This window comes from Pogona vitticeps, chromosome 4 (genome assembly GCF_051106095.1).
Source record: "Pogona vitticeps strain Pit_001003342236 chromosome 4, PviZW2.1, whole genome shotgun sequence".
NCBI lineage: Eukaryota > Metazoa > Chordata > Lepidosauria > Squamata > Agamidae > Pogona > Pogona vitticeps.
In genome coordinates, this window is record NC_135786.1 from 85,219,784 (window position 1) to 85,240,796 (window position 21,013).

The 21,013-nt window shown below is 38.7% G+C and overlaps 1 protein-coding gene across 40 annotated transcripts in view; it reads left to right on the top strand.

Moving 5' to 3' along the window:
* Window positions 1–21,013, top strand: part of ADGRL2 (adhesion G protein-coupled receptor L2) — a 723,239-nt gene that overhangs the window by 541,241 nt on the left and 160,985 nt on the right. For all 40 annotated transcript variants that reach the window (XM_078393038.1, XM_078393043.1, XM_078393041.1 and 37 more), the window contains one exon: window positions 1,959–2,136. In XM_078393038.1, coding sequence (XP_078249164.1) covers window positions 2,064–2,136 — 73 coding nt within the window. In that variant the 5' untranslated portion in view covers window positions 1,959–2,063. The remainder of the gene's footprint in view (window positions 1–1,958; window positions 2,137–21,013) is intronic.

Consider the following 21,013-nt stretch of genomic DNA (forward strand, 5'->3'; position numbering starts at 1 on the left):
GTTATCATCTGGAATTCTATTTAGCCTCCCTGCCTGTGTCACTGCATCTTAATCTAGGATGGTGGCAAAGGAGGGGAGAATCCTAGTTTGAAGCTGATCTACTGCCTCTTCCACAACTTGATTGTTGCTTCTAGGGAGTGGACTGATCCAGTCAAACCAGGGACTCTGGCCCTTCTCTGTGTTTGTTTCTTTTCTTTTTTGGACTGGGCAGGGCACCTGGATGGATGGTAGTTCATTGTACATGTAACTCAATAGTAAGGATCATACCTAGAAAGCAAAGGTTTCTCTGGATGGATGTGGAACAGGAGCCTCCAACACCCCCCCCCCGGCAGTCTACAGTTGCCATTTGTTACATTAGGTTTATATCATTTGGGAAGTTGCTAAGAGAGAGATAATATAAAATAAAATCCTGCAGTATGGTTTAGCAACTTCCCAAATGATTGTGTCTTTTCCAGGGCAACAGAAGGTTCAGACTTGTATTTTCAGCACCAAGGTCCAGGGAATCACAGAAGCTTTAACCTGTAAGCATTGTAGGGGTAATCCCTAGTGGTGGAATTATTGTGTGTAGCGTGATTTATAGACACGAGCAACAGTAGGGTGGATTTGGCAGGATTCTGGTCCTCTCCCCCCCCCCCGCCTGCTTGCAAGATTCAGAAAAGAGCAACCCTGGAGCTTACATCCCTAGTTTGACTGTGCTGTGTTTTGGGCAAAGCGCTGAGCAAAACATGGACCACCAGAGCTGTTTTGTCTGCGGACAGCATTGCAGACTTACTTGTTTGCATTTGGAAGGTTGCTTTTGTAGCCTTAGCCGTAGAGGTTGTTTTAGGGGAAGTACAAAAAAGAAGATTAAAGTTCCCAGAAATGCCTAGTGCCTGACCTCCTCCTGTGCTGTAGGAAGCTGTTTTCTTCATGGTGTAGAGAAGATAAATGGACACATATCGGTTTCTAGCTTCTGCATGGCTTGCGGTGTGTGTGTGGGGGGAGAAACCACTCGTAGTAAGACTTGTTTGTGCACTCTATGCTCTTGTTATATTAATAAGGAAGCTCATTTTGTTTTGCGGGAAAGAGAGACAGTGTGTAATTTCTAAGAGAGTTGGATTTCTGAGGCTCAAGCCTGCATGGACATCTGTCAATCTAATCCCAGGTGTTTGTGCAATTTGGAGTTACAGTACTTCATTTTGCATGGGAAGGGAGGCTGGAGGGGTCTTTCTGCACAGTCTCCAAGAAACCCTTTTCAGTATTGTTGCTTCAGCAGCGCTGCGGCATGCTCTGGCAACTGCTAAACCTGAATTATGAGCAGCAGCTCCGTTCTTTACTATCAGCAGCAAATGATTTCCATTGAGCTTTTGATTGTATCTTTTTTGCCTTCAAGAAGCCGTGTTTCCATATAAGACCTATTTTGAATTTGGCACAAGGGAAAAAAAAACATTTTTCAACAGGGAAACAAGTTGTCTTAGCCACCATGGCTATGTTGATTATGTTGTTGGTGTTCCTGCTTTATTGTTTGCTTGCTGGTTTGTTTTTGGTGTGGGGGCGTGTGGAGCCATATATAACACGTCAGATGGCATAGCTGCTGCCAGTGTGAAACAAAGATGCTGTGGTGGAGAGACCTCCAGCTTAGTTTCTTTTGGCAGCTGTGTTGTGGGTTTTCATTTTGTTGTCTTACAGTGTTTTAACTTGAGACATCCTGGAAATCTACTTTTCCTGACTTTACCGCTTCTCATAGGAAAAGAGCCAGCATCATTAACATGTCTTGTTTCCTTTCCATTGTACTCCAGTGGGGAGAACTGTCTTTGGACATTAACTTGAGTTATACAGTTACTTGTTCTTCATACTCTGCTAGTATTCTTGTGTGCAAGGGAAGCAAATCTTTGTGTTTCAGTCTTCAGAAAAGGAAGATGTTTGAGGAATAAACATGATCTGATTTTTTTTCCATTTTTCTTCCTTCCCCCCTCCAGTTATGAAGAACAATGATGTAGACCACCCACTTGAATGACGCTGGACATTTATAACTGGAATCATAAAGGAATAAAAAGAGAAGATTTTTAGAAGAGGGGTCAATAATGGTCGCTTCTGATTGCAGAATGAAAAAGTTTTGGCTGCTTCTGATAGTCAGCTTCTTGCAGTGTACAGAAGGTAAGGCATATATAAGTGTCTATAAGAAGATTCCAAAGTTTCCAAAAGAAGGTATCTTGAATTTCAGATATCATATTCAATATTTGTGGCTCAAAGATAGTCTCTTGGGAGTGCCACTCAATTACACATTTCAGGGTGGGCTGGTATATAGTGCTATGCACTAATGGAGCAGTATATAAATGTAAGAAACAAATATACAGTATAGAGCAATTCCCAGAATTTATTCTTTTGCATTGTAGCCTATTTTACTTAAAAATTATATATTTAATAATTACAGATGTTTCATATATGCCGCATTGGTGGGCTACTCTTCCTATATTACCCCACCCCATGCATTCCTTTTGGCATACAATTTCCACTTCTTTTTATGAATGTCTTTGGCATGTGCAATTTTAAATCACAATTGTTTGTTTCAACTGTTTTAGTAGCTCAGTAAAGTGTCTGAGGGTATTCTGATGCACATTTTTCTTTCAGGCTGTGTTTTATGGCATAACATAAATAGCTCCATATCTTTAAAATAGATGTAGATAAAGATATGATTAATTGGTACATGGCACTGGAACATCAATTCTGGCAGGTGGAGAAGTAGGGCACCTGCCCTTGAGTGACATGTGGTTTATTTTTGGACTTTAAGCCCTCTCATAAATTCTGTCCTTCAAAACTAGTGTGAGCTATCTAAACACAAGACATAGCAACTTTAAATATGTATGACTCTGGAAGAAAAAGTGCATTTTAGACTATTTTATATATAGACATTCTTCCATCCTGTCTTATTGACATCAGTGTGCCAATATGTCAGTGGAAAATTAGCAATATACGTTTAAGAACTGAGTAAGTGAAAATAGAAGTGGGTCACTGTTAACTTAAATTCCAGTTTTTGAAAATGCAATTACTGTACCTACCATTACATGCCATATTGAACACAATGCTTGAATTAGAAGGAAAGAAAAGAATAACTATTTACCTTCCATTGGAACAAAATTGTTCCGTTTCAGTGGTGTCATAGTCCTGTTTTCTCTCCCCTCCCCACCCTATTCCATTGGTGCCAGCATGTTTTCCCAGCATAACATCTCCACTGCATGGTTGCAGCATTGTACTAGAATGACAACACAGTGGCATTAACTTTATGACTCCCACTGCAGCTAAGAACCTAGATCAACAATTCTAGGAGCTAACATTTGTATAAAACAACAATGTATCTGTTTCCATCTTACTGGAAGTGTAGTTTGGAGCATCCCTTTGATATGTCTAGAAAGTTCTTACACTAGCTAACTTGTCCAACAACAAGTAACAAATGCAGCAACAGTTTTGTAAAGAATCCCGTAAAGTCAGCGTCACCCATTCAAATCTTGGCGAGTAGCTACAGCTTGTAAATATAAAATAGCTACACTTCTATTACACATGTCTTCAAAATTAAGAAATGGAGTGGTGCATCACTGAGATTTTCTGCTGATGCAAGTGCAGTGATAGGATTGAATTTGACCCCAGGAAACTCAGGTTTCAATCTGCCTTGTGACAGAAAACTTCTTGGATGACCTTACCTGCCTCAGAGGGTTGTTGTGATGATAATTCTGAATAGCCTTGCTGTGTTACCTTGAGATCTTTGGAGGAAGGACAGGACAATTAATAATACATGTTTATAATAGTCTGGTCATATGCATATTTGTTCAGATGTTTCATTGTGTTTAAGAGGCCTAGCTCCCCTTAATATTGCTAGGATGAGAGCCTAAGTCATAGTTGGCACTGTGATTGGTACTTCAAATCTTTGCTAATGTATTTTCAAGCTAAAAGCTAAGAACAGGAAGTTCGTAAATCATTTTAAAAGTGCCACAATCCCCTTCAAACTGCAACTCTTTAGAAGTTTCCCCCCCATTAGAGATCTGGGAAGGTTGTGTGCTCACTATTTTACAAGGAGAATCACTTCTCTTGGTATGATAATCACCTGTCATCCCACCCCTGCTCTCCTGAAAATGTCTGGGCAAAGAAGACAAAAGTGTCTGGGAGCTCTGCATTTTTCCTAGTTCTGTGGATGAGATGTTAACCCTTGAAGATAAGTTAAAAACAGATTGCAAGTAATTTATTCACACACCCATTTCCCGAAAGGTTGCTGAATAATAAACTCCAATGTTTATTTCCGTGAATGTGTTGCAAAAAGCCTTTATAGTTGATATCTATTTAGTTTAATGTTGGCTGTTCTAAGACACAGCTCATGGGCTTGAATTGGGAAAAAAAAAGTGTAGCAGGCAGTCCAATCCAGATTTCATGGAATGTAGACCAGCAATCTCTCTCAGGGGATATTGCCCTTCGAAAGCCTGACTTGCCTGACCAACTTTTAAGACCCCCTTTTCCTCCCTCCTGCTGAGTTGGTTGAGTGTTGAAGATCGATTGTGACCAAAAGGGCACACTTCTTGCTTGTGGTTTCATTTAGTAACCACTGTGATTTGTCAGAGTTTATGATATACATGTATTCTTGGTGGCCTTTAGTTGGAATGAAATTTTATTTTCCTCTGGAACACAGTTAACAAATGAGAGGTGATAGACTGCGCAGCCACCTTTGGCAAAATAAAGGCATTAAAAGCTAATTAGGAGTGTAGATGCCTACATGTAACATTAGATCCTCAGAGTAATTACTGTGAGTACTTTTTAAAATCCATTCCCTGTATGGTTGTTTCTAGTGAGATCTGTTAAAGAATACCAAAGCATTAACAATGTAGGTCAAATTATTTGTCCATCAAGCCCAGTGGTGGGTATTCTGATTCATTCTTCACAATTCTAGTCAGAGGTCTAATTCATTTTCTGGTTTTGAGTAAAGTTGCAAAGGGTTATACATGGGACCATCTGAATGCAAAAGATGTGCACCCCGCTGAGCTGTGGTCTTTTGTTTGCTTGATATGTCTCCATGAGTGCCCTTCCTTTGGACTGGAGGAGGGCAATGCATGGAGGTTGTTTGCACAAATGGTTCCTTTGTTGGAAAGAATAGAGAAAATCTCAAGGAAAGTTCTTTAACTGGGAACAAATAATCTGAAAATGGGTTCTCTACTGTTAGCTTTTTATTTTAGAATTGCACGGCTGTGTATATGATAGCCTTATCTCCATGATACTTTGATAAATATTTGAGGTTAGCAACAAGCACTGTGGATAAGATCTGGAAGAAGAAAGAGAATCATTATGTCAGACAAGAGCTGTTTAACAAGCAATATTTAGTAAGGAGAATCCCATCGCCATACTTTAGGGAGGAAAAAAAACCCCTGAAATGATGAATTTCTCCCATTTTCAATCTAATTTTCACTTCCATTTGTAGCATTTCACATTCATGTTGTTTCTCTCTCTCTCTCTCTCTCAGTGTGTTTTTCATGTAGTTGCTGGAGGCAATTTCTGATGCTTTAGCACTGAATTGAATTCTTTCTAAAAAGCCAGCATTTCTCACTTAAAGAAAACTGGGAAAGAAATCGGGAAGAGTAGACGGAATGGAGCCATATTAATTACAAATTCTTAAAATAAATCAAATGTCTGTGGTTCTCTTGTCTGGAAAGGAATACTAATGTGGAGGTAGCTTCAAGTCAAAGCAGAAAAAAGAATTTTATTTTTATTAGATATTCTCAGGAAAAATGGTATCTTTCTGCTTAACAAATGTGTAATAGATTTGGTGGATGCTACATATTTTCACAGTAATTGTGAAAAAGCAGCAGGAACAAAGGCGAATGTGGAATGGATTTTTTTTTTTTTGCTCGATTGGAGAGAGCGGAAGCAGGAGTGAAATATAGGATCCTACATTCTGCATCTCTTAAATGTGTTTAAGGACGCACTATACAAGATGTGGTGCAATTGCAGCAGGGCAAGGACAAAAAGCTAGAGCTGTTCTGACATGTCAGCTTCTCCTGGTATAAGGGGACGTGCTCTCTTCTGATACAAGAAATCCACTGTGGATGCTGGTCCAAGGAAGTCTGTGTAATATCATGAGTTCACACCAAGAACCCCTTTCAGAATTTTTAAATTATCCACATTTTAAAATGCATATTACTATGAACACTAAATAGCACCTGTAGCCTCACCCCCTTTTATAATGAGATATAATTTTTCTCCACAAGGCAATTGGGTTTTTTCATCATGAACTAGCAGTGTTGTGTTAACAGCTTGGAAGAATCAAATGCACATAGCTTTAAATGAAGAGAGCATTTTAACTTTGTAGGAGTAATTTATACCACTTCTTCAATGTCATGGATGTTAACCCAATTGGGGCTTGTGATGTCTGGAAAATTTACTTTTTGGGCAGTGTCTTCCAGACAACGTGACCACCCTCCATCAAATACTTTTTAAGCTCCCAATATGAAAGAACTCTGTTCTCTCTGGCCAAAGCTATGCATAAAACTGAGAAGGCTGTTGGTTAAGTAAATTCTTATAGGTGCTTCAGGTGAACATCCATACCTAGCTGTAATCTTCAAGTTTTAATCAAGTAGATATTACACACGATTGCCCCTTGGTCTGCGGTGACAACAGTTTACACAGCTTGTCTGCTTTGTTGCTTTTGTTTTGTCTTTTTGTTACCCAATTTGTGTGCTTCCATTCCTACTAAGAATGAGGACCATGCACTATCCTGGTTTGTTTTCGCAATAACACTGTGCAGAAAGGTGGAATGAAAGATGGGCCAGTTCAAGGACAAACAAATCAACTTTTTGGCTGAGCTAGGATTTGAGCTTGAGATTCTCTGCTCATTCTTTGTATTGTATCCAACGTTCTATGTTAAGGCATTCAGAGCATCAGCCAAGACGTATGTTTGTAGTTCTTATTACCTACACATCCATAGAAAATGTCGAAGTTAATTTAAAGTGCTAAAAAATAAATGTGTAGGAATCTGCAGCCATCATGTTTCTTGGGATCCAGTGACTGAAATCCATTAATAAGTAATACTTAAGAATCCTTCATTATGTTCCCTTTATGGGAGAATTTGTTCTGGGAAAATAAAAAAAGTGAAATGAGAGGGAAAAATATTTATAAAATGCTAGGAAACTGTAGAGAAGTAGATGACCCTTACAATTTCAGTTTCTACATTGATATTCTCTGTGTTTTTCAGAGCAAAATTTGTTTAAAGATTCAAGTGTGAAATTTTGATAATTGATGGTCAGCATGTATATTAATATAGCTTGGGTCTTAATTTAAGTTCTAAACCTTAATTGAAACGAGTGTGTTACGTCAGCAATTCCTTGTAAAATCCCCAGCTGTGATCTTTTACCTAAAACTTTCATTTGAAAAGTGGAAGCTTTTTTAAGCTCTATTTCTGGGAAAGCAGATAGACTCAAAAAAACAAACAAACAAAAGAACAAGGTGTTAAAATTGAATAACGGAGTTGAAAAATAGTTTGCTAGTGCATATCTAGATGTTAGATTTTGGTAACTCTTCAAAGTAGAATGGTGCCCCGTATGACGGCGATAATCTGTTCCATTAAAATCGCTGTACAGCCAAATCGTCATCATGCGAAAAAAACTCCATTGGAGTGCATTGAAAACCCATTAATGTGTTCCAGTGGGGAAATACCTCATCGTCCAGCGAAGATCGCCAATAGAGAACCACTGATCAGCTGTTTAAAATCGCGGTCTTCCGAAGCTTCTGTCCCAAAAACAGCCATTTTGCGAAGGGAGGGAAGCCATTTTGCAGAGCCAGAAAAAACATCATTTTGCGAACAAACGGTTCGTGAAGCAGGGACCTAATCAACGTAAAGCAGATTTTCCCCATAGGAACCATCATTTTGCGATCACAATAGTGATAGCAAAAAAATCATCAAGTGATTTCATCGTGTACTGGGGTAAGCGTCTAGCAGGGCACCACTGTATTGCTTCAGTTTACCACTTTTGACTGTGATAACTTTGTCCAGTCTTCAACAGAACAGCCTGATGATCTGTCATTATAATGTGATTGAAGTGACTAACTAGTCAAAGGTGACTTTCTTCCCATTTCTGGTTTAGATGCTTCATAATACCTGAAAATTCTAGGTTACATATTGCCTATCTGAGTCTTGTTCTTGACACCTTTGGTTTAGAGTATGTTGTCTCCATTATGTTGCTTGGGAGAGTATTATTTAAAAACAGTTTCTTATTTATGGAATTATTTTATACATTTGAAAGGAAGAAGGGGAAAAAGAGCCCTTGATAGATAACAAGGGAAGCACATAGAGAGACATTAAATTGGAGTGGTTGGATTGAATCTGATTGAGCAGCAAGTTCTAATGAGGTCAGCAGAATTTATTATCCAACAAATGAGTATAGGAGAAGAATTTAATAAGTTACTGCAGTATGAAATCACAGAGCAGAGACAGCAAGCAACAGGTGAATAAATCATAAATATAATTTAACCTTTGAGAAGTCAATATACATAGTGCAAGTTCCATACATTGGTGCCCTGCAACACAGGCGCGCCATTTAATGACGAAACCACTTAACGTCAATGTTTTTGCAATGGCAAAGTGATGTTCCCTATGGGGGAATTTCGCTTTGCGATGATTGGTTCCCTGCTTCGGGAACCGATTCTCGCAAAGCGATGATTTTTTAACAGCTGATCGACAGTTTCAAAATGGCTGCCGGGTGAACAAAATGGCCGCCCACTGTTTTCTGCGACGGATTCCTTGCTGCACAGGCAGTGAAAATGGCCGCGCTATGGAGGATCTTCGCTGGATGGTGAGTTTCCAGCCCATAGGAACGCATTAACCGGATTTTAATGCGTTTCTATGGGCTTATTAAAGTCACTTTACGACGTTTTCATTCTACAGCGATTTCGCTGGAACGAATTAACGTCGTAATGCGAGGCACCACTGTATATTGTTTTAGGACTGTAGTAGTTTGACAAAATCTGGTTGGTTACATAGTGTCTTTGTTTCTATGCCATTAAATAGTGTTTGCTATCTACAAATGTAAACCATTAGTCAGTCAATTTCTTGGAATCTTTGAGGGCCTGGAATAAAGCTGTATTTATCTACCAGCCACCAGCCGATTTCATGCACTCAAAGCAAAAGCTCATGACTGAATAAATATTATTTTGTTTAGGTAACAAAGAACTCTGTTGGTTTTGTTAATTAATTGTTCATCATCAACTTGATTCTGATTTATTATTATTTTGCCACTGTTTCCTGGGTATAAATACTCAGAAATGGGTTATTGTTCCCTTCTTCTGGAAGTGCCCTGGAACTGTGCAGCCTACACAGGCTGGCCTTTCTCCTGGGAGGCACAGCAGGGAATCAAACTCTTGACCCCTGTATTCCATCTCACTGAGCTATCCAGCCAGCGTTGTGTTTGTTAGGACAGACTATATGTTTCACCTAATGTTGTGCCAATATACATTCAGAATAGGATTTTGCTTGCATTTTGGGTATGTACTTGTTGCAACATTTGTTTTGAATACAAGTCTGAATGAACATTCATCCCATAAAAATAAGACTTATTCTCTCTTATCCCCTGTTCTCATAGAGCCTCATGGCGCAGTGCTTAAACTGCAGTTCTGCAGCCAAAACTGTTCTCTCGACCCTGGGATTCAGTCTCAGGTGGCCAGCTCAAGGTTTACTCATCCTTCCATCCTTCCAAGATTGGTAAAATGAGTACACTACTTGCTGGGGGTGGGACATGTAGCCTGCATAATTAACTTGTAAACTGCCCAGAGAGTGCTTTAAGCACTATAGTGCTATACATAAGCAGAACACCTCTTCCCCCCCCCCATGTAGTATTAGTTAATCTATAACATCTTATCCAATTTGACAGATTCATTGAATGGCAAGGTAATGGCTGACCTTTCAATTACTATATCTGAAACACTGTATAATGATCCTGATTGTTCTGCTTAGGTTTAGGCTCTGATTTTATTTTTAAAATGTTTCACAAGCAAAAAAGCAAGATTTAGATCCCCCCAACTCTTGCAAGCAAATTAATGGCAATCCAGAAAGTCTTGGCGAAACAGAAGGAAAAGAATCTTGCAGACGTACATAAATGTAGCTACCCCAGAAAGTGTTTCACAGTTTTTGTGTGTGCTTCAAGAGGGAACCTGACCTTCTCCTCTAACTCTGAAAATTCCACTGTGCTGAAGCTTTTTGTAATTTCCTTATCTCTAACTACAGGCTTTTCTTTGAAATAGGTTTGTAGCATTGCTAACTCACTTGATGGATCTCTTTTTCAGTATATATAGAACATTCTTTTTTAGGATGAGGAATAGACACATCCTTTTTTCCCATTAAACTAAATTGATATCAGTTGGTGTGCATGTATGTACGTGCACGTATATGTACCGTGTTTCCCCTAAAATAAGACAGGGTCTTATATTAATTTTTGCTCCAAAAATGCATTAGGGCTTATTTTCGATGAATGTTTTATTTTTTCATGTACAACCATCTACATTTATTCAGATACAGTCATGTCATCTTCTGGTCGCTGCACAATGGTGGAGGGCAGGGTTTCATTTAACTAGGGCTTATTTTGGGGGTAGGGCTTATATTATGACCATCCCGAAAACTCATATTAGGGCTTATTTTCAGCTTAGGTCTCATTTTTGGGGAAACAGAGTATGCACTCAGGCACACGTTGGAACATTAATTTGTACATGTTACCCTGCTGTTTTATAATGAGTCATGCAAGATAAAGTTTTCCTTTCTATCAGCCCTCCCTGCCCACCAATTTAGTTAAAAAACAGTATTTTGCAAGAAGTTATGTCCACTCCTGTTTTTCAAACCTAGTTTGAGAAGCACCCTGTCTTTTCCTTGTGAAACATCTTTAAAAGTGTTACTGGTCATGATGAATAGCATATATTTGTTTAAGCAACCAGGTGTTCTTATATAACCTACAGAAACTAAACTTTGATGCTGGAAATATGCAGACATGTATTCCTTTTAACTAGAGATGGGGGTATTCTTATATGAATATGAATACCCACACACAGGTGGTGATGCACTAATGCTGTGGGGTTCACACTGCTGTCCTATCGCTCCGGAGATCGCGATTGCTGAGCGACTCCTGGCAGAAAACGGGACAACAAGCCTCCCTGCCAGAAGAGTGGCTTGGCGATCACCATCTCCGGAGCGATAGGATGGCAGCACAGACCCTGTGGTATTAGCGCATCGGGGAGTGGACCGTCCGGCCCCATGGGGCCGGACCCTCATTATCCTCCACCTATGTGGGGGTATTTGTATACGAATGTGAATGCCCCCATCTCTATTTTAAACCAATTGATGGTTGGTGATGTGCACATTTTATCATTTAAATTATTTCACTTTTAAATCTGAGTTTAAAAATTAGTAAATTGTAGATTTAACAAATGTCAGTTTACCAAGTGTAACTTCGAGACAGGAGAAAGATCATCTTTGAGAGCTTGCTCTGTTCTTACCATTCAGTATAGTTGGTTGCTGTTTTTGTGCGTGCAGCTCATAGATTTGATTAATTCATCCAAGTTAACAGTGTTCTGTTTCATGCAGGGAGATTCAGATGAAGTTGGGCGATTCAAGACTTTCCCATTGTAACCATTAACTGCCTGTTCTAAACTTCGGTCTAGATGGGTGGGATAAATAGATGGGCAAATTAATTAATTAATTAATTAATTAATTAATTAATTAATTTCTTCCTTCCAGTGGCTCTATTTACTTCACCCTCTTGCTTATAAAGAAAATGGAGGGTGCCCCTCTTCTTTAATATCCATGCTATAGATATGCTTTCCATATATATTTTTTCTCTTGTCAGATGAGAAACATATTGGAACAAGATGTCTGTAGAATTAATTTTAATCATATAGTTCAGATTCAAATATCATAATTGCCAGTTTTAGGATCATAATTCTATTTGGGGAAAAAATGAGGTTTTGTGGTCATTTAGAGTTGATTATGCATTTCGGTTCAAGATAGACATCCTTTTTGAAAAGAGAAAAGTATAGTTTGTGTCTTGCTCTTTTCATTACTTAACTGACAACAGATGAAACTGGCCTGTGGTACAGATTGGAGCTGGAAAATTATGAGGGGTGAACTGGTTGGTCTGTGGTGATCTGTTTCGACCTTTCCTACACCACAGCACACTAGTAGCAGAAAAACAAATTGTAAAATAACAAACCGGGCCCCTACAGCATATTTATGTTAGCAGACAGGCATAACGTGTAGTGGCAAATTGCTGCTTATTAATGAATCCTCTAACCTGAGATTTCTTATTATGCAACAGTTGGGGAGCTTGGCATATGACCAGGAATCCAAGCAAGAGCTCCTTCATTGGTGGCAGTGTTCAGCTACACATTATCCCATTGCTCTTCTGCCAGCATAACTATGCAACAGGATCTTGGCTGAAGACATACATGCAAATCTGATTTTAATGGATTTTAAACTGTTTGAGCTTAGACTTTAGGATCTGTTCATCCTAGGCATTATTAGGTTCATGTTTGTCTCTGAACAATTTCCTTACTGGATACACTATTTATGGTATTCTATTAGGAAAAGAGCATGAAAATACCATTATAACAAATTAAGTGATGTGAAGTCATGCTGCATATATTGTCAAGCTGTGGTCTATATTGTGTTATTAACATACCGTACATTGGTGTAACTTCAACAGCATAAATCAAAGTGATGAGTTGCTACTAGTTTACAGAAAGACTGCTTGTAATTCTTGTCATGTTCCTTTTACTTGACTCAGGGCACAACAAGGAACAGAAATAGTGACTTCTTAACTAGCATAATAATAATAATAATAATAATAATAATAATAATAATAATAATAATAATAATAATAATAATAATAATAATAATAATAATAATAATAATAATAATAATAATAATAATAAATTATTATTATCATTGTAACTATATACATGGTATACCTGTATAACAAAATTCACATCAATTCCCTTCTGTGATTTCCACCATTGTAGTTGTACTGGCGTATGTAACAGCAGAATTTTCGACTATAATAACCTCCTGAAGTGAGGACACTTGGCAATATTGTCGTATTTTGGACTGTCACAGCTTTAAAACCTGATGTGTGAATTATTTCTGCATACCAGAATAGTAATAGCTTCTCAGCTACAATACATTGTTAAAGACCTTTTCAGACAGTGTGCCTATATAACCTGAAATTTCTATTTACATGCTATCTCGTTAACCATTGATATATTTTGCCAGTATTCATCAGCATTGAGTTAAGCACTGTAGGATAAGTAGTACTCAACACTTTCTGATTATCTGATAAATGTTCTGAAGTGAGACCCATTAGGGTGTTGGCAAGCCTGATTTTTAAGGCTATGCATTCATCACAGTTCCTACACCATAACATTTTCTTGCTGCAGTTTGTAGATACATAGGAAGTAGCTTGTTTAATCCTCACTTTTATTTTTGTTTTAAAAAATGAATTTAAAACCCCAAAAGAGCAGTTTGTCTTGGTCTCTTTTTTATCCTGATGTCCAGTACAGTCTATTGTGTGGTGTCTACTTTACCATAAAGCTACTGTATTTCCTTGTCTCTGGATGGTTGCTAATGTGCTTATCGGATGTGGCTAAGGAGGATGGTGAGGGCGTCAATTCCTCTGTTCTCAAACAACAGGCAAGGATGCATTTTTAACACATTCAGAGATGTTAAGCAACAGTAAAAACCCCGTAACTGTTTAAATGACAGCAGCTGACTGTTTGAATTAGCCAAATAGAAAGTTTAATTTGGGGTCCTAATTATTCCTAACTTACGTGAGTAGATTTCAATTATGGTATACTGTGGGGATTTGTAGCTAAGGCAACAGAAGGAATCATTTTACCTAAAGTACTTTTGTTCAGCTGATTAAAGCAGGTTAAAATGGTAGGATAGAAAATTGAAACCTTGTTCTTTCTAAGGTTGAAAACAATGGTTTCAATGGCATCAAGGACAAAAGTGTGGTGAACATGGACATTTGTTGCTGCTTAACCTCCTTTCTGATAATTACAATACTTGCTAATGCTACCATATCTGTAATCCTAAATAAATTGTTCTCTCCCTACCCCACAAAAAGATGATAGCTCTTCATTAAAATGATGCTGATAGCTAGGCACACAAGGCTGGAAGTAATTTTGTCATATTTAGCACTGTGTTGCAATATGTGTGCCTCCATATGTAAACCACAGCATAGCATTGGTAGGCATTCTGGTCCTATAACATGCTAAATCCATTTTTGTGTCAATTCATTTTATATTGAAGCTATGGAGTGAAGTGCCATTCTTTTCCAAATAGGTATGATTGGTTGTTATGTGCTGTTGAGTTGGAACTGACTTATAGCAATCCTAATAGGAATTTCAAGGTAAGTAATATATTTTAGGAGTGCTTTTACCAGTTCCACTCCCTTAGTAAGTTTCCATGGCTGAGAAGGGATTTGAACCCCGGCTTCCTGAGCCCTAGTCCACCCTATTGACTACATTACACTGAATATCAGGTACGATTAATTTAGAAACATTTTCTAAATTACTTTGGGTCAAACTAGACAAACATAGCACTAGTGGAATGTAGTGTCCCACCTGAGGCTGTCCTCCCACAGCCTGCTCTTGCTGGTTTTACTCCAGTTGGATTTGCACCTTTATTTTACCAAAACTTCGTACTGTTTGTTATTTTCAGAAATAAGATGTAAATTAGCACCTTTAAGTGTTTCCTGAAATCTAAAATAATTCCAACCTGATCTGTGAATTCATGGATAGGCACCGGCTTCTCATGAATCAGATGTATTCTAGTTCACACCATCTGCTTTGCTTCTGCTTGATTATTCCTGCTTGCAAACTAACTAGAACTGGAAATATAGAAACTAAAACTGATATTTGGACCTGGGAGAGTGATTGTAAAGCAGGGCTTGTTCTTGGCTTTACCCATCCTGACTTGTTTGGGAGCAGCAAACCAAGATTCTAGATTTGAAAATTACAGTAAATGTTCTTCTCATTTTGTTGGGCTGCCCGTATAAGAGGAAGACACCAGGCAGAGTAGATGGACTGAGTACACCATTAAAGATTATGTGTATTTAATTAATCTTCTTTGAGAGTATACATATAGTGAAGTAGCAGTTCTCTTATATACATAAGCACTGTTTCCATCACTCAAGACATTCTTACCCCGTTCATCTGACGAAGGACACGACGTCCAATGTAATTATGCAGTGATCATAATAGTGTCCAGTGTGGTGCCCTCTCACTCCCCCCCCCGAACAAGAACAGAAGGGGAGAGACTCATTTTCAGAACTGTCGTGACCATTCTGAACGACTCTTGAGGATGCTGATTCCTCATCACAAACTTTTAAGGTGTGTCGTTGTGTCTCTTTTTCTATAGCCCATGTTTTTGTCAACTCCTTGCAGCTCTGGTTATATCATCTGTAAATGTTTTTTTAAATAAAAAGAACAAAGAAGCTTGTGGTACCTTAAAGACTAACAAAATACGTTACAAGCTCCTGGTGAGGTGGGCTATGTTCTATCAGTGTTAATGCCATAAACATGTTTTAGTCTTTGAGGTGCCACGAGCATATTTACTGTTCTACCTGCAGCAGATTAGCATGGCCTTTTAAATTTCATTGACGAGGGGTGGACCTTGACCCTGTATTTTGAACATGGGACTATTTATTTACCTTAAAAGGACTGGTATGTTCCCCCCCTCTCCCATTTCTTCTTGCAGTCAAAAAATGACTCTCCCCATCTTAGCAAAGGAAGCTGTTGCAGCTGATGCCTGCTTTTGGGCATGGAATCTCCATATCAGCAACTGGACACTGTATTCTTTTGGGGTGTCTGCGTTAACACAGAATATGAAACTGTTTCCCGATGACAGGCAGATGGAACGTTGTGCTGAATGTGTAAATTGGAATTATCGCATCTAGCGTTTCTCTTTGCCAGGTGCCAGCTTGCTGCTGTGGCTCGACACTAACGTTGAAGGGATGCCAGGAGCGGTTTTATTTGCTAATTATCTCTTAGCATCTCGGGCAAACAGCTTGCCCAGGTGTTTTCAAAAAACACCTTGCAGGACAGTGCAGTGCTGCAGGTGCTCATGTAGGGAAAGGACAACAAACCAAATGGTACCAGCATTTACCTCCTTCTGTGTAATCGTTTTTATTAAACACGGAATTATTTGAACCTAGTAACACCAACAGAGTGCCTGTTGTGACACTGGTATTGTCAGTGTCCATAGTCTTAACTTACAGTAGCTTTCTCTCACTCTTTTCTTCTAGCCCCCTTGAATAATAATAGAAAGAGAAAGATTTTCTAAGGAGGAAAGCCACAGGTGGGGTTTGTGTGGAGAGGGTGCGAGGGAGGACTAGTTGATGTTTCTACACTAAGTAGCTTGAAGAATTATGGCAACTCTGGCATTTTTTCCTTGTGGCGGGAAAAGAGTACAAATACATTTGCATACTTAACCTTCTTGAAAGTTAAAATGATACTTAAAATGATGCATAGCATTAACATGATGCTTCTGGGAGAACAGACACGGAACGTATTTTCTAATCTTGGTGATGCCTTCAGCTGTTTAGTCATGTTCTCCAGCATTATTAACCCCATGTTCTGATCTAAGTGAGAGACAAGCAGAGATGTTTAAAAAATAAGGCCTGGCATAAAGCCACCCTGGGAGCTCATTTCCAAAGAGAGCATTGTAACACATCTCATACAGCTGTTTGAATACTTCACTAAGTATTTTTGAGGTGGCTACCTTGTATGTAGATGTTTTGGGTTGAACACTGCTGTAATGAAATGAACAAAGAACAGCGAAGGGTATCAGGAGACAAAAAGATTTTGAATTACAGTGGGGTCTCGACTTACGAACGGTTCTGCATACAAACTTTCCAACCTACGAACTGCCCAATAGGAAATTACATACGAACTTCCCTCGAGTTACGAACAGGAAAAAAGTGCCCCCTCCCTTCCCTTAGAGGCTTCTGGAGGGGAAAAAAAAAGTCAGAAACTTAAAAATAAATAAAAGAAAGTCACTTACCAGGCCTTGGTAGCCCCCAAACTGCAGGAAAAAGAGCAGCAAACAGATAAAAGCTGACACCCATAAGGGAGCCTGGCAGCCATTTTGTGCTTTTCTCTGCTCCTGCCCCCTCCTCTCCCCGCCTAACAGCTGATCGGCTGGCTCTGAAGAGGCTTGGGGAGGCTTGCTCAGCACCTAAAAAGCCTGCCTGTGTGTCTTTGTGCTGAAAAAAATCAGCACAACATGCTTTAAAACATGCTTTAAAATTGGCTTCGTTGAAAAAAAGATTTCAAAAGTGCTTTTAAAGCTGTTCCCTGCTTCCCCCCTCCTTTCCTGAACTTTTCTTGACCTAAGGGAAAAAAAAAGAAAAAATATCCCCCTCTAGTGGTAGAAGGCAGAATAGCAGCTTTCCATTAGTTTCCCATTAGTTTCTATGGATGGAAAAGAGCAGATACAGATTAAATGGTTTTCAATGCATTCCTATGGGAAATGCAGATTTGACCTACGAACTTTTCGACCTACGAACCGCCTTCCAATACGGATTAAGTTCGTAAGTCGAGACCCCCTTCTTTCGCAATACACCTATACTAGGGAAATTATTTTTAAGGTAGTTGGAACCTTACCTTGTTAAAAATGTGCAACATTAAATGTAAATGTATCACATCTAATGTAAAGTCTTGGAAGGAAAAGGAGTTAACGGGATCATATACATATGTTTGATCACCCAGAGTTTATCCAGGGATCCTTAACTGATCTCGTTCAGCACCCACCCCACACACATATTGTTGTTTTCAGAGAAAGAATGTATTAGGTGAATACAGTAATATAACAGTAGTTAGCATATAAATTTCTGATCATTATGGAAGTAACTCCATGCATATACCTGCTAAGTATACATAGTGGGTGGAATCCACTTGCTAATCCCAACTAGAGCAAGCCCACTGAATCAGTGGAAATCATGCTAGTGTTGACCTGCCATTCAGGTCAGATTCAATGGATCGATCCTTGTTGGGACTGCCAGTACAAGTCTAGTCAAAGTGGGAATAGGTTTTAGTAAACAAATACTTTTGTAATTAAGAGTCACTTTTAAGGATAATTTCTTGCAAAAAAATCATTTCTGTCTCTTGCAAATGTGGACTTTTTAAAAGCTAGTGTAGTAAATACAGACCTTGACAGATTTAAAAAAACAAAAATAATCCAGTGTTAGGGACATTGATGCAGATTTTGTAATATGTGGTGTAAACACATTCTGAGTCTTAGGTGTGTAGTAACTCTGGAAAGAGAGTATGTGTGTAAAAATTAGGGATGAATGCTGAATGAAAATATTGGCTAATGTATTCCTTTCTTGTAAATGAAAAATCTTCAAATAATGTAACTTGAAACAATTTATAAATCTGAAGTAAGGGATGAAAAGCACAAGGCATTTGGTTTGGTTTATACTCAGAATGATGTGGGTTTCTTCTTCCTCCTCCTTCCTCTCTGCATCCCATTTAAAGGGATTACATAATTCTCGTAATGCTGCTTTGATCTGCCATTGAAACAAAGAAGCCTCCATTCTAAGGGTCTTGCCATACTCGTTCTTTGTAGACTCAAGTTAATCACTAGCAGAGTACAATTGAGTTGATAACATTTTTATAGTTCCTTTAAAAATTAAAATTACAACTCACTTGTTTGGAGCACTTTCGGGGGGGTGGGACACTTTCTTTTGTTCGTAATCTAATAATCCAGAGGAATGAATTATCCCTCCTCTCTGTCTGTTAATTAATGAGATGCAGCCTAAGACATTTCATAAATGCTCGTTCCACCGTCTGATTGGTATGCAATCTGCAATTTATGTGGTACATGCTTTGGCTTTGTTGTGGGTAGTTAGAAAATATGTTTCGTAGTTTTTGAATGCTTGCATGGAGGGCATGCATTTCTGATTGCTTTGAGGATCTTGAGGGAATAATCTATTAGGGATATTTGTGAAACATTGCCTTATGTTAGCATGCCATGCTGAAGGCTCTGTTAATTATAATTCAGAAACCAAGTTGTGGCTTAAGTTTTCAGAGATACAGGAACACCAAGATTAGTTTGATTCCTAGCTTCATGCTGACTTGTACCAATATGTTTGCCATACTGTTCCCAGATTTCACAGCCTTACTGTATTGCTTGCAGAGTGATAGTACAGTACATAAAGTTTTGTGTTGGGGCTAAATCTAGTTGTTAATTTCCAGCTAGAACAGACCCATTGAATAAATGGGAGTTACTGTTGTGTCTGTGTCACTGGGCTCATATTTAGAGTGTTGAATGGGGGAAAACAAGTGAGCTGGAAACCCAGTGTTCTTCGTGGCCACTGCGAGGTGCACTCGAAGAACTACAATTACAGGTGGGTAACCTGTCGTTGTTGCTAATTCAGAACCTTAGCGTGGGTTCTATGTATAGCCAATGGTCTTGACATTCATTTTGGACAAAGGGAATTTAACTGCGGGATACACTTCTAAAAATTTGCTCCAAAGGGGTGTAAAAGGGTATGATTATGTTTATGGATTTTTCCAGTATACATATTCTACTTTAAAATATACTGGTTTTTGTAGCCATGTCACTGTTACAGTATCAGCTGGGAACCAGTGTAGTCTAGCACAGTGGTTCTTAACCTTTGTTACTGGGATGTTTTTGAACTGCAACTCCCAGAAACCCCAGCCAGCACAGTTGGTGGTGAAGGCTTCTGGGAGTTGCAGTCCAAAACTCCTGAGTAACGCAAGGTTAAGAACCAGTGGTCTAGCACATAGAGTGTTAGACCAGGACTCATGGGACCTGGGTTCAAATCCCTACTCAGCCATAGAAACTCAGTAGGGGATGACAGTGGTAAACCACTCCTTGAACATCTATCTCACATGCAACAAAATCCTTATGAGGGTTCAGTAAGTCAGGAGGGACTGGATGGCCCCTAACAGCAACCTTGTTCCTTGGAAAGGCATGTTTACGTGAATATTATGTTCCGTAGAGCTGACAGAAGTTGCAGTCGAGATCATCTGCTGGGTACCAATTTGGGAAATAATGCCCTGGTGAGTTTCCATGTGAAAGAAAATAGTATTCGTATTTCCATCTTTTGCCTACAACAAAATCAAGGCAGACAACCTGGTTGGTGTTTCCTGCTGTATTACAGTTAAGGTCTTTTCATGCATGCAGTGTTATTCATTACCAACACTGGTCATAATATTTGTATGCTGCATCATAAATGCATCTGTTCCACTTTTGCTTTAGCATTAGCAACAATTACTCACATAAATAACTGATGAATAATGGGGTAAGACAGTTTCAGATACCTAAAACACCCTTCAATTGTAGTTCTCAGAGGGGGCTAAGAATGTCATTAAGCTGATTGTTATGCAGCGTGCCATCATTTTACATATGGCACATTGTGGTTTTGAAGGGCCATAAACACATAATCAGGAAATACTGTAGATGATCCTGTAATCCAAATGTCTTCTGACCCAGTTTGTTGGGATTTATTGGTGGAGTCCCTAATGATGGGACCAGAGGACAATAAAAAAGCATCAGAGGACATTTTACATAAATTTAAGAGGAATTTTATTACAGAGGAGGTACCATGTTGCCTGCATCGCAAACATGGTTTCTTCCAGCCATCATTGTTTTATTTTCCTTTTATAATGATGCATATCTGGAATTTAAAATGTATTAAATATGTATATACATTTGTATTTAAAACATTAAAAATGGAATGCCTTTACAGTTATAAATAACTTAATTGGCACAGAACACATGGTAGCAAATTGCCTATAATTTATTTAGTTTATAAAGATTGTTGACAAATTAAAAAACAAACAAAACCAGAACTCAGAATGCAAAATTGTTTAATTTGATCCCTACGAGGAGATCTTTAAGTCTGTGTTGGCTCAGACGATATAGAGTAATTTAAAACAGCAGATCAATGGAATTTGTCACATCCATTTTAAAGATAGGCAAATTAGTTGATAT